The 27,155-nt window shown below is 54.8% G+C and overlaps 7 protein-coding genes across 7 annotated transcripts; 4 read left to right on the forward strand and 3 right to left on the reverse strand.

Annotated features, from left to right (window-relative positions):
* Positions 1 to 1,521: 1,521 nt before the first annotated feature.
* Positions 1,522 to 3,558, forward strand: EsH8_II_000520 (FAD binding domain-containing protein; the record flags this gene model as incomplete). Its single annotated transcript, XM_083263818.1, has 6 exons — positions 1,522 to 1,573; positions 1,629 to 1,694; positions 1,747 to 1,866; positions 1,922 to 2,476; positions 2,548 to 2,883; positions 3,128 to 3,558. The coding sequence occupies 6 exons, from the start codon at positions 1,522 to 1,524 to the stop codon at positions 3,556 to 3,558; spliced, it is 1,560 nt and encodes a 519-aa protein (XP_083121140.1).
* Positions 3,559 to 6,859: 3,301 nt separating this feature from the next.
* EsH8_II_000521 (uncharacterized protein) lies at positions 6,860 to 7,992 on the reverse strand (the record flags this gene model as incomplete). Its single annotated transcript, XM_083263819.1, has 5 exons — positions 6,860 to 6,883; positions 6,975 to 7,098; positions 7,154 to 7,332; positions 7,389 to 7,778; positions 7,984 to 7,992. 5 exons carry the CDS (start codon positions 7,990 to 7,992, stop codon positions 6,860 to 6,862), a joined length of 726 nt encoding a protein of 241 aa, XP_083121141.1.
* Positions 7,993 to 9,721: 1,729 nt separating this feature from the next.
* On the forward strand, positions 9,722 to 11,841 carry EsH8_II_000522 (uncharacterized protein; the record flags this gene model as incomplete). The annotated part of the gene is made up of 10 exons (XM_083263820.1): positions 9,722 to 9,817; positions 9,877 to 9,897; positions 9,950 to 9,998; positions 10,053 to 10,128; positions 10,192 to 10,382; positions 10,443 to 10,477; positions 10,538 to 10,658; positions 10,715 to 11,061; positions 11,117 to 11,239; positions 11,305 to 11,841. 10 exons carry the CDS (start codon positions 9,722 to 9,724, stop codon positions 11,839 to 11,841), a joined length of 1,596 nt encoding a protein of 531 aa, XP_083121142.1.
* Positions 11,842 to 13,521: 1,680 nt separating this feature from the next.
* On the forward strand, positions 13,522 to 14,191 carry EsH8_II_000523 (uncharacterized protein; the record flags this gene model as incomplete). The annotated part of the gene is made up of 2 exons (XM_083263821.1): positions 13,522 to 13,635; positions 13,724 to 14,191. The coding sequence occupies 2 exons, from the start codon at positions 13,522 to 13,524 to the stop codon at positions 14,189 to 14,191; spliced, it is 582 nt and encodes a 193-aa protein (XP_083121143.1).
* Positions 14,192 to 15,603: 1,412 nt separating this feature from the next.
* EsH8_II_000524 (kynurenine--oxoglutarate transaminase) lies at positions 15,604 to 17,223 on the reverse strand (the record flags this gene model as incomplete). The annotated part of the gene is made up of 6 exons (XM_083263822.1): positions 15,604 to 15,998; positions 16,062 to 16,379; positions 16,438 to 16,607; positions 16,668 to 16,740; positions 16,802 to 17,061; positions 17,162 to 17,223. 6 exons carry the CDS (start codon positions 17,221 to 17,223, stop codon positions 15,604 to 15,606), a joined length of 1,278 nt encoding a protein of 425 aa, XP_083121144.1.
* A 3,125-nt stretch (positions 17,224 to 20,348) lies between these two features.
* EsH8_II_000525 (uncharacterized protein) lies at positions 20,349 to 21,866 on the forward strand (the record flags this gene model as incomplete). Its single annotated transcript, XM_083263823.1, has 1 exon — positions 20,349 to 21,866. The coding sequence occupies one exon, from the start codon at positions 20,349 to 20,351 to the stop codon at positions 21,864 to 21,866; it is 1,518 nt and encodes a 505-aa protein (XP_083121145.1).
* Positions 21,867 to 22,848: 982 nt separating this feature from the next.
* Positions 22,849 to 24,991, reverse strand: EsH8_II_000526 (FAD dependent oxidoreductase-domain-containing protein; the record flags this gene model as incomplete). Its single annotated transcript, XM_083263824.1, has 2 exons — positions 22,849 to 23,660; positions 23,770 to 24,991. The coding sequence occupies 2 exons, from the start codon at positions 24,989 to 24,991 to the stop codon at positions 22,849 to 22,851; spliced, it is 2,034 nt and encodes a 677-aa protein (XP_083121146.1).
* Positions 24,992 to 27,155: the final 2,164 nt, after the last annotated feature.

A 27,155-nucleotide genomic window follows, 5' to 3' on the forward strand; every position in this document is an offset into this window, starting at 1 on the left:
ATCAGAGAGAGTTTAAGGCTGGCAGATGCAGCTTGAACTTAACTCAATTCGAACCTGGTCTACGGAGTCGAGGGATATTAAATCCAACGGCTTGGGAGAGACAACCGGCTTATATCGAGCTTCCTTTCTCGGAACAAGTGCCCAGTGCCGTAGTTGCATGTAGACATACCTCGGAGATGATCGTCAGATGGAAGGAATTGCAACAGGGAGTTGCGGAACTGGCCGTTGGAGTTCCATCAGGTCTCCTCTGTTCATCCTCCATCTCTGGCCCATAACGGCCATATTCCGATCGTGGATTTCCACTATTTCCGTGGTCATTCAACATGGGCGAGGGATAGCAAGACGTGCAGGAAAATCATCAACGGGTTCAAAATGCACCCGGTACCCAGCCATGTCGCCCCATGTACTGGGCGTTCCTGTTCCAATTTGCAGGCGCCGTCATCTACGGGCGATCGAGTCAGGGTCGCCACCCCACCGGGGACCAGCTCCATTTGGATTAGGAAACTCATGCACAGCGATGCATCGGGAGCTGATTCGACTTTGACAGGCTTAACACCTGATGATCCATGTCCAGGTGGGCACGCAGCATAGCCTACCCAAAGCAGAATCATTGTGCGTTCCACAAGTTAGCGTGCTGTATAAGCTGCAGCCGCGCGGGAGTCGCCAAGGGAAGGTGCATAAATCCTTGTTCGCAAGCGTGCAAGTGTGGGGAGCGCCACTTGACGAAAAAGAATCGAGCCACCAACGTTCTTTAAGCCGGGTGTCCTACCTACACTATACCTGCTTGAATGCCGCGGCAGCTGGACTAGATTCCTTTGCGGCAGGATCCTCCCGCGTCTGTGGAGACAGGGGGCCCCGAGGTTCTGAACGGCGCTTTACCTAGTTGATTGTCTTAACCGGGTTGTCCTGGCCGAAATGCCAGGGCTCATGGTGGGAGGGCCCCGGCGATGATTCCTTGACTGGGCAGGTCTTTCCAGTCGACCGGGCTGCATTGCTCCTTTGGCATTCTATGGCATGTTACATTGAGATCGTCGAAAGAGCGTACAGGTTTGTACGTTTGTAAAATCTGTAGTTTGTTTGCGGAGCGCATCCACAAGCGTAGCATTCGATTCCGCGTCAGGAATACACCCGGCCCGCACCGATATCAGACGAGTATCACGATATCCCTTTCACATCGGTCTCGCCGACTCGGCACTTATACGGGGCTTTCTTGGGCGTAGTCGAAAGTACGCGGGTCTGCTGTTCTTATCCCCGTATCAGATATCAAGTAAGCCGCCAATCGGGCATATCTGCGACCGAGTAATACGACAGCGTTGCCCTTGATCTGATCTACTGTGCAGTTCGTCGTCATTCGATTCAAAAGGCTTCAGAAATATTACCTTGATCTCGGCCTCGGGTACTTTTGCCGACAGCCATATCTTGAAGCACGTACCTGCTTGCACCAAATCGACGTGTCCGATACCCTTACCAATCTTCATTATCATTCATTTTCTGTCTCGACATCACATTTGCTCGGCAACAATGGGCTCCATTCCTCGTGACGAGACTCAGGTCGACTTGGCCATCATCGGTGGTAAGCTTTTGTTCTAACAGAACGAGAGAGAAGTCCACTAATCATGCTGAACTAGGTGGTCCGACTGGTCTTCTTACCGGTTTTCTTGCAGAGCAGCTGGGTGCTTCGGTATGCATCGTCGGTGAGTTGTGGAAGATCTGCCGAATCAGAGCACGATATTGACGTGCAGACAGATAGCAAAGAGGGCCCCCTAGAGTTGGGCAGGGCCGATGCGCTCAATGCTCGCACCCAACAGTACCTTGAAGTAGTCGGCGTCCTTGACGAGCTCATTGCTCAGGGCATCACTTGCAACAGTAGGTTTCGGTCTCACCAAACAGAGTAGCGACAAAGGTCTGACAACTTTGACAGCAAGCTCAACATTTGCAGAGGGCGATTTCAAGTCGCGCCAAAGCCACTGGTGGACTGGCCTGGAGCACACTTTCCGCAAGAATTTCTTGATGATTGGTCAGCCGGCCATCGAGAAGGCCCTCGCAGAAAGACTAGAGTCGCGCATTTCGTACGGTGAGACCGTCTCAACGATCTCAGAAGACGAGACCAGCGTCGTTGTGACGACGAACAAGGGTCGCGTCATCCGCAGCAAGTATGCGGTGGGAGCCGACGGCGCGCGCTCCACCGTCCGGAACACCCTTGGCATCAGCTTCTCCGGTACTAAACCCGAGATGATCTGGGCCGTGTTGGATACCTTCATCGACACGAGCTTCCCCGTCTGTTCCGAGATCATCACCTTCCAGCTCAATGGCCAAAGCCGAGTCTCATGGATTCCCAGGGAGCGTGGCATGGCGAGGTTCTACATCTTGTTGGACGGTGAGATCACTCAGGAGAAGGCCGAGGACTCGATCCGGGAGCACATGGCGCCCCATCGGGTGGACTTCAAGAAGACAGAGTGGTTCAGCACTTTTGATGGTAAGCAAGAATGCAACCCTACATTCCGACAACTCGTTTTGCAGCACCGGAGTCACTGATACCGATTTTAGTGAAGGAGCGCATTGCAGGAACCTTCGTTTCCCAAAATGGCGGCGGCCGCATCATTTTGGCGGGCGATGCAGCGCACGTTCACTCTGTCAACGGCGGCCAGGGCCTCAACACCGGCGTGGCCGATGCTTTCGCCCTGGCATGGAGACTGGCAAATGTCGTTACAAACGATAAGCTCAGCCCAGCTGCGGCTGACAAGTTGATCAGAAGCTACGACATCGAGAGACGCACCGTTGCACAGGGTGTCATTGATGTGGCAGCTGCCCTAGTTAGAGACACCGTCCACACAGCCAAGCAGTACGTCTCCACAATTGAGAAGAATGCCGGGTACATTACAGGTAAGCTTGTCCTCAATCTTTAATCACAATATTCCCCTAGCTCCCCTAGCCTCCCTGGGGCCACGCTTGCGTTTCACTTGTCATCACCCTGAAGAGGGTAACTTGTCGAGACGGGGATGCACCTACGGAACACCCGTTTGGACGACAGCCCTACTCCGCATCTCCGCGCCCCCCCGAAAACCTACTATACAAGACATTCCAGAACCAAGTGGGAATGAATACCAGGCTAATTATCTGTGTCAAGGTATGGGCGTGTCTTACGACGGCGCTGGGTCCCCTCTAATCAAAGAATCCACTCGTGGCATCTGGACCGCCGGGCGGCGCTGTCCGGACGTCTGGCTAAAGACTTCTACCGAAGAGGAGCCGAAGCGTCTGTACGACCTTGTGGCAGGCAAGTACGGCAAGCACCTGGTGCTGAAGATTGGACAACAATCAAATGGCTCCGCCCTACCGGATGGTCTCCAGGATGTGGCCAGACTCTTTGGGGTAGCCCCCCACAAAGCGGAGACTCGTACGACGATACCTGAAGATTCTTCATCCACGGAGGAGTCCTTCACGGCTGAGTGGGTGGGCGACGATGACGACTTCACCGTTGTTGTCAGACCAGACATGTACATTGGATACGTCGATCAGGGCGACGGGTGGAAGGAATATCTGGCTTACCTGACTCAGTAATCAGGAGGTGGTGGCCTGTTAATGCGGCATTGTCATTGTTTTAGACGGATTTACTAGAGCGCATCCAAAAGTTGAGCAACTTTTCTTCAGAGAGCCACATACCGGTACAACCCTAAACCTTTACTCTCTTGACGCAATACTATATCGGGCAGTGAAAACTGCTCGTCCGATCGATCAACAGCCAATTGAGACGCTCCCCTTGATCTAAGCTCACCTGGCCTAGGTGCGCACTGCACGTGGGGTGCCAATATACAACAAACCTACGGCGCGATTTATCAATCTGCAGCCCCCAATTGGGGGGTCGCCGTCTAATTTTCAGGGCAGTCAACGCCGAAACCGAGCAGTCCGAGCACCACATCTCGGGGCACGATAACGCGATGAAGTGAAATAATGGGCCTGTTGACACTTTCAGCAGAAAATCGGCAACTCAGTCTCAAAACCTGCTGCGACCTCTTACATAAATGGCCCCCTTCACTCTTTGGTTGGCCTTATTCCCATTGCCCCATTCGCGTTCCGTTGCTGCAGATTTGACAACGGGAATGTGGGATGAAGCGGGTGAGACAGCCAGGATTGTACGTCATCGTGGACAGAGTCTGCCACGGTTGCGCTCCTTTATGCTATAGAAAGGACAGAGGTCTCCTTGCCATCGAGTTGCTGCAAGTCCCCTGTCGGCAACTCATACGAAAATATCAGGCCCCAGTTTTCCATCACGTTGCCAAGGGAGGCCTATGGAGGGGTCTCGGTATCTTGTTTTCTTCAGAGGAAACTGACAAAGAAACTCGGCATCGGAGCACGGCATAAAAATTTAGTGACCCCGCCAGCAGACGACGGACAGTGCCCGAACATTTCAAAAGGGCATTTCCTCATTCACCGCCCGGTGCAACCCTAACCAGAAACGATTGAAATGGTCAATTCGCACTCCACCACTCCGAGGTTTCGACGAAGTTCAAATGCCTCACGCCGATGGCTTTCCAGAGAAGCCCGAGATGCCATGAAGGATTTTGAAATGTGGCCTGTCCTCCACGAGTTCATCAACCCAAGGGCAGCCCGCCCGAAAATACGAGTGAAGTTATTGAGAATGCGAGTGATTAAATCTACCACCTTCTGCATTTTGCGACCTGCGCCGGTGATCCTCTAACCGCCTTGGCAAACCACCCTTCTTCTTTCGTGTTTAGCCTGTATTTCCTCGAGATACGTACAGGTCTCCCGCCCAATCCAATCAAGACCGCACGACGACGACATACCATCCCAGCCTTTGCATGACCGCGTACAGCGCTAGCAAGTCGCATGATTACAGGCAACCCTACCGCTGCTAAAGAATGTTATTTTCGTCGGAAAAAGAAAAATGGTCGGAGCAGGATACGGACCAGGAGGCCCCGACCTTCCCACCGATAATCGACGATGAAAATGGGATCGACGAGCTGTCGCCGCCGCGGACCCCCCCTGGAAAGCCAGCGGGCCCCCCGAACGGTGGCTTGAAGGCGTGGCTACAGGTACTCGGCTCCTTTTTCATCTACTTCAACACATGGGGTAAGTCAACTCCATCATGCAGTCATACAATGCATTTTGATTGAATGCACCCTCCATCCGTAAACGACGCCGCGCACAAGAGTCGGGATGCTCCGAGCACAGAATTGAGTTAGTCTGGGATTAACACGCGATTCCAGGTCTTGTCGCGAGTTTTGGGAGCTTCCAGGCCTACTATGAAGCCGATCTTCTAAGGGATTACAGCCCTTTTGCTATTTCCACAATTGGCTCTCTGCAGAGCTTTCTAATGGTGTTTCTGGGTTGCTTGGCAGGCCCAATCTTCGACTTGGGTTATGCACGCCAACTCCTCTGGGTGGGGTCTATGCTGATTGTCGTCGGAACCATCACCCAGAGTCTCAGCGACAACCTCTGGCAACTGCTCTTATCACAGGGCCTGTGTATAGGGTTTGGAATGGGTAGTCTGGCCGTCTTGGGTGTTGCTGTATTATCCCCCTGGTTTTCCACAAGACTACCCGTGGCTAATGGCATCGCCGCGGCAGGCAGCGGTGTCGGTGGGTACGTCTTGGCATTAATATCCCAAAGAGTTCTTTTTTTGGTTCGGGCGGCTTCTAACATTTATCCATAGTCTGGTACTGCCTGTAATGTTTCGATCACTCCAGCCAGCCATTGGATTTTCTTGGACAGTACGCACCATGGCACTCATTGCGTTGACAACCCTGTGCGTATCTATCGTATGCATGCATACACCCAAGGCTTCACCGCAAAGGCGGGCATGGATCGATAAGTCGGCCTTCCGAGATGCCCCTTACCTCCTCTTTGTGGGCGCCTGCTGCTTGGTGTTCTTGGGCATGTACACCCCGTTTGTCTACATTCAGGGTTACGCGCTGGATAAGAATGCGGCGAGCTCGCATATTGCTACATACCTCCTTGCTATACTAAACGGGGCATCTATCCTTGGCCGCATTATCCCGAATCTGTTCGCGCAACGCTTCGGCGGGATGAACATGCTTGTGGTTGCCGTGCTTATTATGTCAATCTCGGCATTCTGTCTCATGGCAATCGAGAACACACCCGGCCTGATTGTTGTCGTTGTGTTCTACGGATTTAGCAGCGGGAGCTTTTTCTCTCTGCAGCCGGCAACTTTTGCTCATCTGACAGCAGACCGAAACTACATTGGGACTAGACTTGGCATGGCCTATGCCGTCATGTCGATTGCCCTGTTGCTTGGCTCGCCGGTTGGAGGTGCATTCGTGCGCTCCATCGGGTACTCGAGTGCTTGGATTTGGGCTGGAGTGTGTCTTGCGTTGGGCAGTGTCACAATTGGCTGCTCAAGAGGGATGGCAAGCGGGTGGGTTTTGGCACGAACTATATGATACCATGGACTTAGATTATAGACCGCCTCATGGCAATGATACCCGATAGACTAGATTAGATTAGAGTACTCACCACTTAATGTTTAACGATGTTTACGAGTAAAGCTGTGGATCATGCGTGCATTACGAGAGATTGGAAGAGGAAGTTGCACTGATCACAATGCCGACCCTTTCACATATTATTCATTGAGGCACCTTATACAGTGATACATCGTTCATAAGGAAGCTCGAGAAATAGATTATGATTGCCGGTTCTTACTCGAAGCGGCATGGATCAGAACGAATGTTCATAATCAAGCCTGCAAGCCGTGGGTCAGATAGAGGATTGCGTTACAGACAATTGTATAACAACATTTCCCGCGTAAAATTTGCTGCAATATTTGAAATTTGACGAGCCTAAGAAACTCAACATTATATGACGGGGTTAGTTCATGCTGCTTTTACATCTGGGCACCTTGCCACGTCTGATCAGCTCCGGCTTCTTGACACAGCCGTGACTAGAAGCGGATCTGTGAGTGTTGCTGCAACCCACTCCTTTCTTCTAGGGAGTTGTACCGGCTCCCAATCCGAGCTAATCATTCCAGCTGCTTGGAAAATCTTGGCATCTTCGTCCGAACGAACAAGCTCGAAATTCTCAACCATCTTGGCCAAACCAAGGTACAACTCAAAGTAGGAGAAGCTTGAAAAGTGAAAGGTCAGAAGCCATCCCACCAGAAAGAGCCATGTGTACGTACTGATTTCCAATGCAAACATTGGCTCCCTTGGAGAAGGGTATGTAGAATTTGTCCCGAAGAGCGTCCTCTGTAACGGCTGTGCCACTTTCGTTGATCCAGCGATATGGGTTGAAGAGCTCAGGATTTGGGTAGGCGTATTGGTCTCTCAGATACCATATAGGCGACGAGGTTATGACGGTCTGGATTTCAGCAGTTAGAAACGGATAAGAAGCGGAAGATTGCCGAAATGACTCACCCCCTCAGGAATAAACTGTCCGCATAACTCAACGCCGCCTTTCGGCACAACACGAGGCAACATAGCTGCTGCTGCGCCAGCCCATCGAATTCCCTCTTTCACGCAAGCTCTCAGACGAGGAACATTTTCCAACGTGTTCATGTCGGTGGGGAATCCGAGCTGAGCGAGGTCTTGATACAACTTTTGCTGGTAGACCGGATTCTTTGAAAGAGCATAGAGAATGTGTGCCAGCGACGCAGAAGTGGTGTCCGTTCCTGGGCCAAGGTTCTCCTTGGCTTCGGATAGGGCGGTTTGCGTCGGCACGCCGGCCGATACCATGACATTGATCAGATTTGGGTACGGAGATTTCCTATCCGGGTCTTTGTTTCTGACCCAGGCCCTGTGAGTCCACTGGGTTGTTGTTAGCTCACGGAGCCTTGTACCAACATCAACGACAGACCTGATCGTATTGTTGAAGCCCTTTCCTATAAGAGACTTTCGACCCTTCGATATAGCACAAAATGTCTTCGACACGAGTCCAAAGCTCATAGACGGCCGGAAAACTCATTAGCTGCAGCTAGTTAGCTCGAGCCCTTGTAGAATCGGCTCAACTAACCAGAGGCATGAATGTCGACTTTTTGTCGTTTTTGGACACAATTGCCAGCTCCTCCCCTCCTGACCAAGCAGAAATGGCGTGCAGGGCTTCCCCGAACGAGAACTCCGCTATTTTCGTCAACAAACAATCGAAAAGTCTGCGCCTAATAAGCGCCTCAGACAGCCTTACAGATGATATCAGCCTCAAGAGCGCGGCAAGCTGGGCCGACATCAAAAGAGCCGTTTTGTCGACGAACTGCCTGAACAAACTCATTCACGTGATGAAGCATTAGCCCTTCCAGATGCACTATCTTACTGCGACTGTACAATTGGCCAAGGATTCTTCGCCGCTTGGTATGCTCTTCCGCGTCTCTGTGTCACATTAGCTACTACTGAGATACTCCAGGACTGTGTTGCATACGTAATCGAGAAGAGCGCAGGGTGGCCATCTTGGACAAACTCTCCGTAATTTCGAGGGTCTTTGGCGAAACCACTATGGACTTTGTGCACTGTGTCGTAGATGTCGATTGAGTAGAAGGAGACCTCATTTGGCCCTATACGAACAAGGGGACCTATCATAGTCCGGGTTAGACTACAGACCAATCACTTCTTTGCGAATATAAAGACCTAATAGTTGATGAATTCTAGGGAGCTTGAGGGTAATATTGCCGCGATATTCTTCACGAAAAGCCCATATTAGTCGAGAATAACCCGCGCCCCAGCCGGCATTAGGTATTTGAGACAACGGCGATGCATGTGCCCGAGTTACAGCCTCCGTGAAATCAGTACTCGAGTAATTAACGGTGGTTTCAGAAAACGAATTACCTTGAAGACTGCCACTGCTACCACGCAAAACAGAGCCAGGAAAGTAAAGGACAAAAGTGTCATCGTGTAAACGAAAGGGCCAGACGACCATACGGAAAACAAGAGGTGCGCGTCTCTAGTCCGTAGCAACTTGATCGGCGAGAATCAAATCTCCAACATAGAATAACGCAACGTGATAATTCAAATTGCCCATCTCGGCGGTTTGGTTCTTTTAGGGTTGGTGCAATTGTGTCTTCTCTCAGCCCCTCAGAAGCCGCGGCTGGTGCCATTGCGTTTTGTCTCTGCCGATTGCGTGATGGAGTTCTCGCCCTCGTAGTCTATCGGGGCTGTCCGCAACTGGCACTCATTCCGGCCTGCTTACGTCGGCATCGATAGATGCGTAGCATACAGGAAACAACCTTGTGAATAGGTTCGACATTACGAGTTGATGAAAAGCCAAAGTTATAGACAGAAATCATTTGCCATCAACTAAAGATGCGCTTGTATAATTAACTTCTGCAACAACGAGGCCACGAGTTCCAACTCTGCAGTTATGCATGATGTGGTGGTGTCAAATTTCAGTGGAACACCTTGCTCAACGGGCCGGTACTGGGGTCCTGGTTGGGCTTCAGACCTCTAGTTTTCGATCAATCAGTAAGCGCCCACGGCATCATTTCGTTTACTTATAGCTGCTTGCTGCTAAAGCCATTTTCTGCCCACTGCCGATGCCGTCATCTAGTCCCACATCACGCGACTAAGACATTTTATCATTGGAAGCACTGCTAATTGAGACTCCCAAAGCCGAGTATATCCGTGCCACTAAAAGAGTTTTCAACAGCTCCCTAGCGGCCCGGTAGCCTACCATAATTAAGACGGTCGTCGTCTCCTCCATTTCTGCATTCTCTCGTTAGAACGTCGCTAATTCGCCCAGCTCGGACCACACCAAGACCACCAAGATGACTACAGATCGCCAAGACGGGAGCACCGCCAAGGATGCAACAGTATCCAAAGGCGACGTAGAACAAGAATCAACAGAAGACTCACGAGTCTTGGTAAGCCATTCGAGGCCGATAAGGTGCTGTGATGTATGGGCTGATCGCAAATCCCGCAGGAGAACCTAGGCTACAAGCCGGTGAGCGAATTTTGATGAATGGCAATGGGGTCCACCAAACTCACTCCCGCAGGTCTTGCACCGCACATTCAACGTGTTCCACAACTTTGCGACGACATTCGGTAAACAAACCTGCCGCAAGCGCTGCCATCGCTCAGACGTCTGACTCGCTTTAGCTGCTCTCTACTTCATCGGTGGTGTTCGCGTGACATTCTCCACGGGCATAGCAGCAGGAGGCAATCTTGCTTACTGGTATCCCCTCCGCATCACCCTTAGTAATAAGTCCAAATCGGGCACTTTCTAATTAGTGTATAGGACGAGTTTCCTCGTGACCTGCGTCTTCACTTTCATCACTGCTGCTGTCATTGCAGAGATTTGCTCCTCACTCCCGCTCGCCGGGTCCATCTACCTATGGGCGGCTGAAGCTGGCGGTCCCCGTTATGGACGGCTTTTCGGCTTTGTCGTTGCATGGTGGAGCACGACAGCATGGACAACCTTCTGCGCAAGTAGGTCATGACTCGTTGTTTTGTCGTAACGTTCACGAACTCGCATTGACACGACTACAGGCAACACGCAATCCGCTGTCAACTACCTGCTCTCTGTAGGAACCCTTGGCCGCTTGCGCCGTCTCCCTTGTCTAGTCCTTCTAACAGTTGAGTAGGAAATTGTTGTTTTCAACCTAGACTTTCCGTCCGATGCATCAAGTATCAAGTTCCGAGCTGTCCAATGGATTGCGACGGAGGTTATGCTGGCCTTGGCCGCCATCTGGAACCTCTTGCCGCGTAAGTACTCATCGTCCAGGCGCTAGCAGTTGGATTTTGACTCAAGTGGCCTTTAGCACGTTATTTCAAGTGGATCTTCTACTTGTCAACGTCTTTTGTCTTGCTCGACTTCGTGCTGAACATGATTTGGCTGCCTGTTGCGGCGAGCAAGAGCGTTTACGGCTTCCGATCGGCCCATGACGCCTTCTTGACGACTTACAACGGAACGGGCGCCCCAGCGGGATGGAACTGGTGCTTGTCGTACCTCGCCACGGCCGGCATCCTGATCGGGTTCGACGCATCGGGACATGTTGCCGAGGAGACCAAAAACGCCAGTACTGCGGCTGCCCAAGGCATTTTCTGGAGCACTGTCACCAGCGGTGTCGGTGGCTTTATTGTTGTGATCCTGTTCCTGTTCTGCGTTGTAAGTCAGCCCGCGAATAACACCTCACAGACATGCTGATGTTGAAGCGCTTTAGCCTGACGCGGATACACTCTTCTCCTTTGGTGGCGCCCAGCCATTCGTGCCTTTATACGCAGCTATTCTCGGCGAAGGGGGGCACATATTCATGAACATCATTTGCATTGTTGCGCTTTGGTTTGTAAGTGCTATCTGCCTCTATTATACTCATCTTTTGTTCACAGACACTGACAATGAGGATACTAGAACACCGCTATTGCCGTTCTGGCTGCATCTCGCTTGGTCTTCGCGGTGGCGCGCGACGGCGTTCTGCCATGGTCGCCTTGGGTCGCCAAAGTCGTCGACGGCCAGCCCCGGAACGCCGTACTCGTTGTCTGGGGCGTGTCTTCCGTCATCACCTGCACGATTCTGCCGTCGTCCGTAGCCTTCACCTCCCTCGTCTCGGCCGCGGGAGTCCCCTCGGCCGCTGCCTATGGCCTCATTTGTCTCGGCCGTCTCTTCCTGACGCCGGACCAGTTCCCGAAGCCCGCGTGGAGCCTGGGCCGGTGGAGCAAGCCTTTTCAGGCCATTGCCGTCTTGTGGAACGGATGGGTCGTGGCTGTGCTGTTCTCGCCCTACGTCTTCCCGGTCGAGGCGTCGACGCTCAACTACGCCCCCGTCATCATGGGGATCGTGACGATATTCGCCCTCATTTCCTGGTGGGTTATTCCTGCTGAGAAGTGGCTGCCATCTCAGCGGATCCAGGAAACCCTACTCGCTGGGGAGAGGCCGGCTGAGGAATAAAGTAGGCAAGGACCACTTGACAAGTTGGCTCGTCGTTTAGTCGTCCATCAAATTGTCTGGTAATAGTGCAACATATTCCAATGCATTTTAGTTAAACCCAGATAGTTATACTACAGAACTAGTGGACCCAATACAGTCTATAATAATCCGTTTTTCGTCACTTGCTCTGGCATCTTTATATCGTCGTCAATTTCAGCGCTGTGCGTTTTTTTCCTATAAGCACACAAAACTGCTTTCTCCGATCCAATTCAACTGTATGATACGACCAATTCATAGAAGCTTTCAAGCATATAACTGAAATTCGACTTGAGCTTACGGCGCGTCCTAGCTGACGTGGACATTAGCCCAGCTCTAGAGACGAGCCTAGGATCACACCGAGGTATGTACCTGATAGTAAAACCACTCGCAGGTTTACATGCTCTGGCAGCAAGTATGATGCTATTTTTGTGCCTGTTTGATTTGATTTGTCTCAGCTATCGAAGCAAAAAAGGCTCGATCCTCAAATTTGGGATATTGTCATACACCTGGTTGGGAATCCAGGCAGGGTAGATTTGAACACAAGGTTGGATACAAACCCAAATTTGGAATCCGCAAATTGAATAAACGGTCTTCGTTCCTTCCTTTAGCCATGGAGTTCCTTCCTCGTGAATTATTTGTGACCTCTAGGGATTCTTTTTTTAAATCGTTAACATCGCCATAACCAACCGCTTTCATTACAACCGTCTCATATCTTTTTAAATCCTCAAAGACTTCACCTTGAATTCAGGGATGGCATGGGTATGTTAAATGCAGCGACATGATCTCGTGGGTATAGGGGATAACTGGATTTTGGGACTGACCAACCAAGATGGTGTGGGCTAGATACAAGCGAAGGCAGATCCCAAATATGTTCATCTTAAACTTCACGTGCCTGGCATCAATATAACGAAGACATGGTTTGAATAAGGCAGGCGTCATATACCTTTAAAATCCTGCCAAAGACTGATATAAACATCCTGAACCCATGCCTCTTGTGAATATGCTAGGTATGGATCGAAGAGCGGATATCTCGTGGCATTCGCCATCAACTTAGGCAGCTGCAACCGCTCTCCAGAATCGTGTGTTGAAAGAAGGAGCGGGTGAAGGTGGAAATGGTCTTTTCTAGAAAAGTCTGGTAGTATTCACAGTTAGGCTATGCAATAAATATCCTTCGCGGCATTTACAAAATATCTTCTTCGTCAACAAAGCTCGACCTGCAAGTGATTATCAGAACCAGTTCCTTCCTTCCGTGAAATACAGCCTGCGTCTGACTGTTGCCCTGAAACAAAAGGTCGTCTTGTTGCTCGCAGTATTCCTTTCAGATTCCACCCCTCCCTCTCACACAAACCATCTCGACGTGTGACACACGCGACGTCAAGAAGACAACAACGGCCTTCATTTATTCACTCTCACCCGAACCTTCCCAAGTTCCCGTCTCATCTGAAAATCTTCTCGCACAAATCTGAATTTTCATCTTCTTAGTAGAAAATTCCCCTACCTTCCTCATCCCGCCCACACCTGGGAAATCACTTCATCTATTGCTCTTCCCACCTCCCACCTCCTACCTCCAACCTTTCATCTTCATCCCTTCTTATACACTTGCAACCACCGACAACCACTGAACAGCCTATTCCCTTCAGACATCATCAAGACTCAGTCATCATGTCTTCCAATGGAAAGTCCCCCGCCGAGGCGGCTCCTGCCAAGGCCGCCCTCACCGACCGTGAGCTTGAGATCCTCAAGTTTGCTTGGGGCAGCATGAAGACCGCTCCCGAGGTAAGACCCCCATCATCCACCATCACCCAGACCCAAATGTCACGCTCAGATTACACTAACACGCTGTTCTTTTTCTTCGCCCTTGCAGATCGACTACCACAAGCTCGCCGAGGCCTGCGGCATGAGCAACCACCGCTCCGCCAGCAACGCCTGGAGCAACATCAAGAAGAAGCTCTTCTCCGACCTCCCCGCCGCCGTCGACGAGGACGGCAACCCCGTCGCCACCCCCAAGCGCAAGCGCGCCACCCCCGCCAAGCCCAAGAAGGCCGCCGCCGCCGCCTCCAACGAGGGCGACGAGCTCGCCGAGAACCCCGAGCTCAACTCGGACGGCGAGGAGATGCTGGAGGTCCAGACCCCCGTCAAGAAGAAGCGCGCCGCCCCGAAGCGCACCCCCGCCAAGCGCAACACCCCCGCCAAGGCCAAGAAGGCCGCCAACGCCGGCAATGACGACGAGGCCGAGGCCGCTCCCGCCGCCGACATCGCCAAGCTCGACGTCAATGATGAGGTTGAGGATGATGCCAACGAGCAGTTGGACGAGGACAAGGGCGACATCTAAGATGGTTCTCTGTAACGGTCTCGTCATCAACATACGAAGTTACGTTTTTTCCTGGCAACGACGAGTATTGGGGGCCCGTCCGGGCTTGGCTGGCATTGGGCGGACACGCGAGGTTTTCGAGTTTGGGGAAACGGTTCTGGGCACGGTTTTTCGTATAGCCCTTGACGATGAACTTTTTTGGGCCTCACTATTAGCTCGGCACACCCGCATACATGGGTCAGGGATTGCATCAAGCTCTATGCATATTTCAAGTCTTGCCTTCCTCATCGTGACTTTGTTCTGGCCTGTGTCGTGTGGCTGCCTTTTTTCCAGAGCCCAGAATGTCCTCAACTGTCGATGGCCACCATCTGGACCTCGTCCACCACACTTCGTTCGCGCTGTGACCAGGAAGAAGGCTCGCCCAGGAATGCGACAAGTTGCATTTCATTGCTGCAAGAGGAAGTTTGCTCAGCACCATCCAAAGTACGGGTAAGTGACTCTCACTAGAGGCCACCGCCTTGGGCCTATTCAGCTTCGCTTCCAGAAAACATGAACCCAGTCTTGCCTAGTAGGACGTGAGGGGAAGCATCGCACCGGACCATCATGGAGGAGACACGGGACAGTTAGAATCTCCGAAACACGGAGGAAGAGCGTCTGTGAACGGATCTTTTGGCTTCAGAAAACAAACCCCCAAGCTTAAGCGCGATATCGCTCTCATTTCCATTGCCGGACGACTTTCCCTTGATCCAAGGAGGCGCTACCCTCCCTACGGACAACATCTCAACTGACGACTCCACGAAAGTCGCGTTCGCGTCGAGACCCAAAACAACCCAGCATGATGCAGTATAACCCCTCAAGCATTTTAACCTCAAAAAGATCAACCCAGAAAGGAAAAGAGGAAAGAAACATGTCTCGTTGCGCCCTCGCCGCAGCCGCAACCGCCGTGGTGTGCACCCCGACGCAGACCTACTACTGCGGCTCCCGCCTCCTCACAGCCGGTACGTATCGCGTCCATTTCCGAGTGAGACGTCGCCCCCTCAAAATCGGTCATGAAGCTGATCCGTCTTGAGAAAACAAACAGACGCAGGCAATCGCAAGGCCGTCGAAGGTGCCCTGGCTTCGGGCAAGCATCTGCCTCGAGGGCAGAGCGCTTGGGGACGTCGGCGACTCATGCGCGCCGTCGTCTGGTGGCACCGTTATCCGCCGAGATCTTCGGGGGGCATGGGTGCGCACCGCTTGATGTGACGCGCTCATACCGTAGTACATATGCGCGGATGGGGGTGGTTACAAACGGGGTTCGGCATCGTGAGAAATCAAAGCACGGAATATACATAAGCTCCATTTTTTGTCTAGTCACTCTTTCTGAAATATGGATATTCAAATCGCATGATGTGCCCGGCGCTGGTCTCTTCTCTCTAAAAAAAACGCCGCGTCTATTCCTTGATGTACTTCTTGAGCCCGCGAAGACGCTCCTTTGCGGTCTCGAGCACCTCGTCCTCCTTGCAGACGGCGAAGCGAATGTAGTCCTCGGCGATGTGGGCGTTGGGGTCCGTGTAGAACTCGGTGGGCGGGATGGCGGCGACTCCGACCTCCTGGATGAGGAACCACGCGAGCTTGAAGTCGCGCGGGCGGCTGGCGACGTGGGGAGGGAAGGGGTAGTCCTCGGGGAGCTTGACCTTGGCCATGTTGACGAGGACGAAGTAGCCACCCTCGGGCTCCGAGTAGGGCATTCCGAGCTCCTTCCAGACCTCGTTGAAGCGGTCCATCTTGCCCTTCATGTCCTTGATCGTCTCGTCCCAGAAGCCCTCCTTCTCGGCCTGCTCAAAACCTGGTGGGGGTCAACTTCATGTATCCAACGGAGTATGCATGCAGCGGGGTAGGGCGAACATACCAGCGGCGCATGCTTCTTGCAGAGGCGACACGGAGGAGTAGCAGATACGGGTGTGGGCGGCGGAAACGTGTTGGATGAGCTCGGCGGGGCCCATGAGCCAGCCGACACGCCAGCCAGTGGCGTAGAAGTTCTTGCCCGCGGAGCCGACGGTGATGGTGAGGCGCTCGACCTCGGGGGAAAGAGTGGCGATTCTTGTGAAGGGGACGTAGTAGAGACGGTCGTAGACCTCATCGGAGAGAATGATGATCTCGTTCTTCACGCACAGGTCACCGATCTTCTGGAGCTCCTCCTTGGAGAAGACCTTGCCGACGGGGTTGTCTTTCTCTATCTGTCAGCAACCTGCGAGGATAATAAGAGGAAAGAGTCAAAGACGAACGCGGTGTGTTGAGAACAATCATCTTGGTCTTGGGTGTGATGGCGCGCTCGAGCTCGTCAAAGTCAATGGTCCAGTTGGCGGCGGACGAGGTCACCGTGGCACCGTCCGTGGGAGGATGCAGGGGGACGTAAGTGATCTTGCCGCCCGGCATCTCAATGTTGCTGATGTACCTGGTCGAGAGGTCAGTATGTCTAGCTCTAATCACAAAGGCGCATCGAACTCTGCCTTACTGGTCGAAAAAGGGCTCAAAGACAATGACCTCATCGCCGGGCTCAATGAAGGCCATGAAGGCGCTGAGCATGCCTGATGCACCGTCAGTCTGTCGTCGCCAAGTCGTCTCACTCGCCCATGGGCCATGGCTTACCCTCGTTTGCGCCAGTGGTGATGGTGACCTCGGTCTCGGGGTCGAGCTTGCGACCCCAGTGGGGAGAGTAGGCGTCGGCAATGGCCTTCCTCAAACGCGGGCGGCCCTTGGTAGGGCTGTACTGGTTGCACTCGACACGGTCCAGCGCCTGCTTGGCGGCGTTCAAGATGAAGTCGGGGGGGTTGTAGCCGAAGAAACCTTGGCCCATGTTCACGATGGGCTGCTTGGGCGAAGCGGCAGCGGCCTCGTTGATGATGGACCTGTGCTTATGGTGAGCAAATTGTTCCTGCAATTGGCCCGCGAGGAGTCACAGCCATAGCCGCACTACATCTCACTCAAGGGGGGGAAGCGGCAACACACCAAACATCCTGTCGCCGACCGGCAACACGGGCCGCGGGCTTGATCTTGCTGCTCAGCGTCATGGTGGTCGAGTGAAAGCTTCTTCTGACGGTACTGCTAGGGATGCGCGACCGGAAGAGAGGGAGGATGAGGGAGGTCATGGAAATTTGGAAGGGCACCGGTGATGAGAAATCGGAGCGGCACGGAGGTTGAGTCGACCACCCTTTCTCGATTAGACCAGACGAAGCTCCGAAAATTGGAAGACGCTGATTGCTTCAATGCAGCTCGAGCCCCATTCCCGTCTGGAGCGTTTGGATGGCGTAATCGGGAGTCCCGATGTTCGGTCTCTGCTCTGCAGCGGGGTGAGCCGGCCCAATGCGCTTTTTGGCGGGGTAAAAAGCACGGTCCCTGAGCATTACATAATGGCGCCGGCCGACCGACGATTAGCCGCCGAGATTGGAGCTCGACCCCATGGCTCTCGCCAATTACCCCAACTTGCTCTAGACGTTGGGGTAAAAGCTTCAACTTTTTGTTTGTGTCAAATGTGCAGAAAGCTTGACACGATTTGAATTGGGAAACGCCAGCTTTCTTTTCAGAGTCTTCTCAGGCGCTTTTCTTTCCCGATGACGACGAGATCGACCCCGGTGCCACTGACAATGGCTCAATCACAGATGTCTTGCCTGCCTCAATGTCAGTTTGGGTCCATGACGGAGCTCAGGTGAAGTCGGCGTTCAATCACGAGGGGCTGCGATCAATAAGAAATAGAATTACGTCGTATTTTCCTTGAATAAAGTTGCAAGGGGTACATGTGGAAAAGGCTGTCCAAACCAATGCGGGGATGCGCTGCAAGGAACCCGAGTGCCTAAGGTCGGTCCCCTTCCTGTCAGCGCCAACCCTTGCCACCGCAGCCTTGGAGCGATGCAGGAACGATCAGCATCGGATGATTGACACTTTCATACATGGAGTCATCTAGTTGATCAACTCAAATCGACATGTCTCTGCTGCCTTGTAATGGTCAATCTCGCCTGGCATTCGGCACTTGACCAGTCAGCTCTTGAAGACATGAGTCGAAAGCTTCACATCGCCGTCATTCGAGCATCAGGAGTTGTCTACTGTATTTTGTAGTATCGGCATCCCAGCACCGTTGATCTTGGGGCACAGTATACCGGTACAGCTAGGGGCGATTATGACGTTCTGCTGCGGAAAACTCTGTCATACCGACTGAGACAACGGCTGTCACCAGCGTCAGCATGATTCCTTTACAAGCCATTTTGAGTGATGTTCCGGTATTTCTCGATACATCCTCACTCAAGGCTATACCATTGAGCTCCCTTGGCTCAGTTGTGATGACAGCTACTGGCTTCAGTTCATCCGTTTGGCCTGTAGGCAGCATTCGCATAGCCATAATTTGTGCCTTCTGCTTAGTCAATACACCCTAAAGAAATACTTCCCGCAGTATAAAGACGGGTTGGTATTCCTTTTTCAATGAAATTTAATCGATACCGATAATTGAAGCCTTCAAGACACTCCATTATTCTACAACGCAATATTCAGTCTATGACATTGGCTCCCAAACAAAATGTTTTTTTCCACCATTACCATCGCCTCTGCCTTCATCTCCATGGCTATTTCCAGCCCAGTTCAGATTGAAGCCAGAGACGACTGGGCCAAAGTCGTCTCTTTCAGTGGCGATCTCTGCACAGGAGAACAAGACACCATTGAGCTTGTGGGCGGCGGCGCCTACCGCTGCGTCCCGGTCACCAACAGACGGTCGATTAAGGCCATTGAGAAGAGGTATCCCTTCTCGTTGATTACTGAAAAAAATGGAACCTGTAACTAACACCGTCAAGGGGCTGTACCATCAAGACCTGGAGTGGATCTGACTGTGGCGGCAGTGATTGGACCATCCCTGATGGCGACCTTGACTGTCATTCCGTCTTGCACGCGTCTATCGAAATTTCTTGCTGAAATGGTTGCATTGACACTATGTGATTGGTACGAAACTTCAAAGGCTCTAAGCAGAAAATGAGTTGAAAAATAGGGAATGGACATGTAGTGACAAGATAGTGTAATGTACGCAAGTGAATCAGGTGTCTTTCTTTTAGTATTTCAGGTGGTTTATACATATTACTATCAGCACTCGACAAAATGAATCTTGTGACATATATATATATAAAAGCACTTACATGACGATATGTGGCATTGGGATGCATTCTAGGTGAGTTCGCGACCACCAACGCCAAGATTTAAATCATCTTTTTTTATTTAAATAAGAAATAAAAAAGGACAGTATGCTTAGTTACAACAAATACTCGATTGATATGGCATTTGCACAATAACAACCGCAGACGAATACCACTTTGTCTCGTGCGTTACTCGGCACTCAACGACATGGGAATCCAGTCCACCCTGATAAATGCACACTGCGACGTTTTGGCCGTAACGCTGGTAAAAGCCGTCTCGTTTGGATACCCTTCACCAAATGCGTGGCCGGCGTAGAGCTCCTCCATTGCCACCACCGCCGTTCAGCTCGCATCCCCCTTAGAACCGCCTACGCACTTCAACCATGGGCACGATGATGTTCGTAGTAAGCTCCTCTCCCGAGACCCCGGCATCCCTGAACCCCCCCATTATAAGCGTCGAGAACCCGCCCAGCCCCGGCCGCGTTCCGAACGTGACGGGGACGAGGCAATTTGATTGGAATGGCCTGATTGGACGCGCTAACAAATAGGGCGACAGAGAGTGCCCCGTTTGACGTTGTGGCCGGGCGCCGCACAGCGAGCTAGGCCCCTTTGGCTGTAGTTTTCCGAGCTCGTTCGTACTCAAAGCTTCCAGCTCGGCTGCTCCCTCTGGTCTGGCTCCAAATTTCCCATCCACACCCAGTCGGAAACATGCAGGGAAGCTGCATGGCCCTCCCTGTGTTCGCCTGCTGCCTGCACATCGCCTCGTTGGAAGGAGAAAAAAACGGCCAGCCAGCCGGACCCCAGTACGGGATGTTGCCGTAAGACACACACACACACACACACCTCTTGACACGGGACGATAATGTCGAGTCCTGCCGCCGTCTTCCTCCCTCCTCCCACAATGTCTCCCGCGAACCTCATCGAGGTCGATCCCAGCCGGAACCGCGCCCACCGCCTTCCAATGCGTTGATCAAAGTCTCGAAACAAGTCGACAACACCGTCCCCCCTCGTCTGCCTACCCCATCATGGCCATCAATTCCCGCCTGCGGATCGTGGTCCCCCTAGTCGCGCTAGTCGCCCTCGCCCTCGTCCTCGTCCGCTTCCACGAAAGCATCATCAACATCGACTCCCTCTTCAGCGGCATCCCGCATGCGAAACCCCCTCCCTCTGCCGGCTCCGGCGGCGGCGGCGGCGGCACCGAGCCCCCCAAGAAGCAGAGCCCGCCCGCCGAGAAGCCCATCTACAAGCCGGCGCCGGCATACACCCCGCCGCCCGTCATCGACCCGTTCCCCCTCCTCGCCAACACCAACGCCTCGCTGCCCGCGATCCCCGCCCACAACGTCCCGCGCAGGGACATCCACAAAGAGTACGGCCTCGACGCCCCGCCGCCCCTCTTCATCGGGTTCACGCGGCAGTGGCCGATCCTGCTGCAGTGCGTCGTGAGCTACATCACGGCGGGCTGGCCCGCCGGCAGCATCTACGTCGTCGAGAACACGGGCGTGCAGGTCGCCAACGCGCGCGGCGAGCTCACGCTCCAGAACCAGTTCTACCTGAACCACACGACGCTGCGGCGCCTCGGCGTCAACGTGCTGCGCGCCCCGGCGCTGCTCTCCTTCTCGCAGATGCAGAACATGTTCCTGCACGAGGCGCACGCGCGCGGCTGGCCCTACTACTTCTACAGCCACCAGGACGTGCTCGTCTTCTCGTTCGAGGACGGGGCCGACGGCGCGCACCGCCCCGGCGACCGCGCCTGGGAGTTCTACGACGACGACGACGAGCGCGAGGGCCTCAACCCGCCCGCCGCCGGCGAGCGCGGCTACCGCACCATCTACGAGAACTGCCTGCGCGACCTCGACGCCGCCGTGCGCCGCCGCGAGCGCTGGGGGTTCCGCTGGTACCAGTACGACCACCTGACGCTCGTGAACCGCGCCGCCATGGACGCCATCGGCGGCTGGGACTCGCTGATCCCCTACTACGCCACCGACTGCGACATGAACGCGCGCCTGGCCATGGACGGCTGGACGATGAAGCACCGCCGCGCCGGCCTCATCAACGACGTCTCGTCCCACCTCGAGGACCTGGCCGTGCTGTACCGCGTGCCGGGCGTCGAGCCCAAGTTCGTCGACCCGAACCCGCCGCCGCCCAAGGCCGAGAGGCGGTCGGAGAAGGAGCCCGCGGGCGGGAAGGAAGAAAAGAAGGAGGAGGCGGCCGACGGCCGGGAGGGCGGCGCCGCGCCCTCGAACGGCACCGACGACGCCGCCGCCGCCTACTTCCGCTCGGTGGTCAAGGTCGGGCTCGACATGACCAACTACAAGTACCGGGACAGCGACCACAACCGCAACTCGTGGCAGAAGAGCCAGCACGGCGGCGAGGGCGAGCCGTACTACTACGACGCCGACGGCTTCGCCGAGGCGTTTGACGTCCTCGTCGCGGCCGGGCGCAAGATCTTCGAGCTCAAATGGGGCCGCGGGGGCTGCGACATCGCCGAGGGGTACGGGCTCAAGATCGGCGACCAGTGGCGCGTCAAGCCTTCCGAAGGGTGATTGATGGGCGAAAGAGCCGCGGTTCGCGAGGGAATCTCCCCGAGGCAAACGCCTACCCTACACACCCACTTTATCTTGTTTGGTCAGTTGGTACGGCGAACGCTGGAAGGGGAATTCTGCGTCGAATGACGCGGGGGGATTCCCAGTTCGTTTTGTTTTTGCGGGAGGCCGTCCTTTGGACTGTCTGATGATGAACAGAGCGATGATTTGTTTCTTTTTTGTCCCACGTACACCTAGAGAGAGCATCAAAACCAGCGATGCCCCACGCCCTCGGAGGCGGCGTATGTATAGAAAACTGTATAATGATTATCTACAAGTGTAAAAAAAAACTCCCAAAAACAAAATAAATAATACTTGCCGGTCCTGGCAAAAGGCTCACTCGCATAAACCCAATCGTACAAACCACCCACCATACCACATTCAAGAAAGGCGAGAGATGTCACATTTGAACGGGGCATATTGTTAACAGGTTTCTTCTTGTTTGAATTCCAATGGTCGAGGCCATTCTATGCTGATCTGATATGATCTGATGATGCACAAAGTCTATTCTCTCTCTCCGTCGTCGGAGAAAAAAAAAGGGGGAGGGGGGACCTTCTGCCAAGTACCGATGCTCCCATGCAACGCAATGCATGTTGCACGTATAAAAGGAAAAAGAACACAAGAGGAAAAAAAAAGGAAAAAGTTCGTACAGGTGGTTGCTCTCAAAAAATGCCACCGCCTCCCAAAGACGCCATACCCGTCTATCTAGGGGTATTTCTCCCAGCCCGCGCGTGATTTTCAATATCATTTCCAAATAAAAAAAACACACATGAAAGCTCTCTCGGCTCTCTCACACACACGGCAGTATCGTATACTGCCTTCTTTCTTTTTTGTTTGGGGGCCGAAGATGCTTCCTCTCTCTCTCTCTTTCTCAATCACACACCATCGTTAAAAACACACATTAGGGACATCGAAACACACGTAGTCTCCCGGCGAGAGGAGTTTATGCCTGCGAGGTGACGTTCCTCGCCAGGGCGCCGCCGGCCTGGAGCTCGCCGAGGCCGACCTTGATACCGCCCGAGGAGGCGGCGACGTGGGGCTTCTGGGCGGCGGGGGCCTTGGAGGCGCTGCTGAGGACCTCGGCGCGGGTGACGCCGAGCCTGTCGGCGGCCAGGCCCATGGACTGGAGGAAGCGCACCGTCTCGGTCCACTCGGCGTCCTTGCGGGCGTCGTTCCAGCCGAGCTCCTCGGCCATGACGTCGATGACGCGGGGCAGGGCGCGGAGGGCGGACTCGGCGTCCAGGAAGGCGAGGCGGGTGCGGCGGGAGATGAGGTCGGTGGCGGTCAGGGCGGCCTCGGAGCGGGCGCCGTGGCGGATCTCGCCCTCGACGAAGGGGAAGCCGGGGATGATGCGGGCGGAGGAGGCGGCGGCGACGGACCAGGCGCGGTCGCCGTAGTTGTGGGCCAGGTGGTCGGCGACGTCAGGGTCGAGGGAGAAGTGGGAGATGAGGTGGCCGGGCAGCTGCTTGGAGAAGCCGTGGGCGCCGAGGAGGGGCACCTGGGTGGTGATGCACTTGCCGGTGGCGGCGGGGGCGGAGACGCCGGCGCCGGAGATGTCGGGGAGGGAGACGGCCTGGGGCTTGAGGTTGAAGGTCTTGATGGCCTCGTCGACGGCGTCCTCGGCCATCTGGCGGTATGTGGTCCACTTGCCGCCGGCGCAGGTGAGGAGGCCGGAGTCGGAGACGGTGACGAGGTGAGAGCGGACGAGGGATTCGGTGTTCTTGGCGTTGGGGTCCTTGACCAGGGGGCGGATTCCTGGAACAATTTTGTTAGCGGGGTTTTTTTCTTTTTGTATTTATTTGTTTATTTCCGTTTTTCTCTCTCCCAGTGGGAGCGAGATCGGAGAGGGGATATAAAGACTTACCAGACCAGGCGGCGAGCACATCAGAACGGGACAGGGCGGATTCGGGCGTGATCAGCTGGTTGACCTCCTTCAGGATGAAGGCAATGTCGGTCTCCTGGGCAATGGGCTCGCGCTCGACGGGGGCGGCGTTGTCGGTGGTTCCGGCCAGGGTGAATCCTTGCCAAGGCAGCACGAAGATGACGCGACCGTCAGAGGTGGCGGCATGCAGAAGACCGATTCCGTTGGGGCAGATGCTGCCGGGCAGCATGATGTGGGCGCCAGAGGCAGGGGCGACGATGGGCTTGCGGTCGGGGTTGTCCATGCGCTCGACGGCATCGGCGAAGGGGCCGGTGGCGTTGATGACGCCCTTGGCGCGGACGGTGAAGGAGTCGCTGCCGGGGTTCATGACATCGCGGACCTTGGCGCCGGTGATCTTGCCGTTGGCGTTCTTTTCCAGGGAGGTGACTTCGACGTGGTTGACAACGGTGGCGCCGTAGAGCGCGGCGGTGAGGGCGAGGGAGACGTTCATGCGGGAGTCGTTGTGCTGGCCGTCGTAGTAGACGAGGGCGCCGACCATGTTGTCGCTGCGGAGCATGGGGAAGGACTCGAGGGCCTTGTTCTTGGAGACGTAGTAGGAGCTTTCCAGGCCCTGGGAGCCGGCGAGGATGTCGTAGGCCTTGGTGCCGGCCCAAAAGTAGGGGGCCTGCCACCAGCGCTGGATGGGCAGAATGATGGGCAGAGACGAGGACAGGTGGGGGGCGACATTGAGGAAGGTCTTGCGCTCGTGGAGGGCCTCCATGACGAGCTCGAGCTGGGAGTAGTCGAGGTTCCAGACGGCCTTCTCGAGGTAGCGAACACCGCCGTGGACGAGCTTGGTGCTCTTGGACGAGGTGCCGGCGGAGAAGTCGTCGCGCTCGACGAGGGCGACCTTGAGGCCGCGGGTGACGGCGTCAAGCGCGATACCGGTGCCGGTGGCACCGCCGCCAATGACGAGCAGGTCGTACTCCTCCGTGTCAGAGGAGTGCGCGCGCAGGTCGGCGAGCTGGGAGGCGCGATCCTTGGCGGCGGGGAAGGCCGGCGGGACGATGCGGCCCTGGTTGTCGCGCTTGAGCTCAACGCGCGGCGTATCGAAGCTGTGCAGCCCGCGGCCGCCGCCGAAGGTCGAGTAGGCAACGACACCACCGGTCGCGGCGGCGGCAGCCACGGCCAGGGGCCTTCTCAGGCTCGAGAAACGAGACGCCATGCTGGAGACGATGGGCCTCTCCTCTCCTCTCGGGTGAGTATTATGCCGAGTCCGAACAGGACGGGATGCGGCGTGGGGGGAGTACTGATGTGGTGGACGGTCCCAGGCGTGAGTGGGAGTCTTAGAGTTCGTTCCTGCCCGTAGTGTATGTGTTGGGCTGTATGGGTGCGATGATGCTGGGGAGTAGAGGAAGGGGGGGAAAGGAAGATTAAAAAGGAAGTCAGAGAAGAAGAGAAGAGCCGAAGACTTAAGAGGGTCGAGGCGAGGATGTTGATCGGCGGATATCAGGTTCCGCTGGCAAAAGGTCGCCGGGCTGGGCCGCCGTCACCCGCAACTTTGCTTTTCGATTCGTGGAATGACACCCCGAGCTCAAGCAGGAATGGTCCCGTTTGGCGCCAGCAAAAATCTTCCGTTGGGCTGGGCCGGGCAGGGTACAGAGAGAGAGAGAAGAAAAAAGCACGGCAGAGGCTAAAAGTAGATCGGGGAAGGGGGGCGTGTGTGTGTGTGTGGTAGGGGAACAAGGAAACGAACGGAGATGCCACTTGGTCGGGTGGGTGGGCATGGAGATCGGGGGCAGAGAGAGAGAGCTTCGGCTGGCCGCGACGACGCGCAGGACAGCACAGCACAGCATCATCGCACCCTCGACCCCCACGTGGCATGGCATACACGACATACCATAGCATAACGTGCTATGCTAAGCTACAGAACACACATGGGTGCTGTTGCTGCTGCTGCTCTGCTCTGTTCTGTCTGCCAGCTCCCCCAGCTGGGCGTGGCCCAAGCTGCTACCTCTGTCGCAAATGTCGCAGCACGCACAGCATCGGGGTCTGACATCATGGGGGGAATGGGACAGAAGCCGCCGAGCTCCGTCCGAGCTAGCCCGGGATGCTCGTGGGTGGCCATGGAGAGAGTCAGAGGGAGGCCCAGGGAGGTCCGCTTCTTGTTCGTCACGTCGGTAACGGCGCAGGATGCAGCATGGAGAAATGAATGGGGAAAGCACGAAATCTCGAGGGGCCCCGGGGTGAGCGGCCGTGGGACAGTGGGACAGACGTCGGTGCCATCCCATCCGCGTGGTGTTTCCAGTCAGAGCCTCAAAAGTCAATCAGGGGACGGTGATGCACCTCGGTGTTTCTATACCGAGAAATGAGTGTGTTCGGGGTCAGGTCGGTATTACTAAGGTGGAGACCCCTGTCTCGGCCCCATCGGCTGTCATTACCGAACATTGAAGAATGAACATTGTCTAAAACAAGAGAAAAAAAAAGAAAAAAAAAGAGGGAATTCCCCTCACACAAAAGAATTGGAGCAAAAATTGGAGATGGTGAACCATGATCGGCGCAATCCTCCGAGACCACACCACACACCACAGCACCACAGAAGGACGGGCAAGTGGGATCCAGCGACGGCGCCCTCGTGTCCCTGTCGCCGGCCCCATTGGCTCCAGCGCAATCCCGTCAGCTGCGATTCCCACTCAGTCCCCTGCATTTGCATCTCGACCCTTTTTTCTTCCTTCTCCCGGTCTCCTCTTTTTTCCCTTTTTTCTCACTCTCACCCTGCAGATACAGAGACACACACGCTCCTCCTCACGCACAGCACAGCTCACACGCTCACGCTGTCAGCGGAACTAACTGCGCGCTCTCTCCAACTCGCTCGCTCGCTATGCCTCGGTATTCCATCTCCGTGACCACCATCGCACCGCGTCCGCACGTACACCAACCGTGGCACACTCGCACACTCGGTACTGCAGAATCAGCTCGCCAAAGCGCCATCCATCTCCCACCTGCTGGATCTCGACACACGCGCATGCTGTGCTGCACCCTAAGCTCCCCCTGAGTGCGCTCCTAAGCTGCTGCCAGCAATCGGCCCGCCCAATGGCCCGAATGTGATTGCTCCTCCTGGGCTCCTCCCAAGTCCCCATCGTGGCATGTTTGCCCACCCAGCGCCACGCCATGTTGGCACTAACTGCTCTTATCGCTGGCAAATCCTCTCCCGCCGGCCCTCTCGCCAGCCCTGATTTCTCTGGGCCCGCCTCACTCTCGAGGTTGAGGCCCGACATGAGCCTTGCTCAAGGGGTCCTCGAGGGGTCTCGAGGCGAGCCTCTGCTTCACCTTAAGAACCAGATGCCGTCCTCCTAATGCGGACCGTTTTTGGCTCCCGGGACGGATGG

The sequence above is a fragment of the Colletotrichum jinshuiense genome, chromosome 2, assembly GCF_051148585.1.
Source record: "Colletotrichum jinshuiense chromosome 2, complete sequence".
NCBI classification, from domain to species: Eukaryota; Fungi; Ascomycota; class Sordariomycetes; order Glomerellales; family Glomerellaceae; genus Colletotrichum; species Colletotrichum jinshuiense.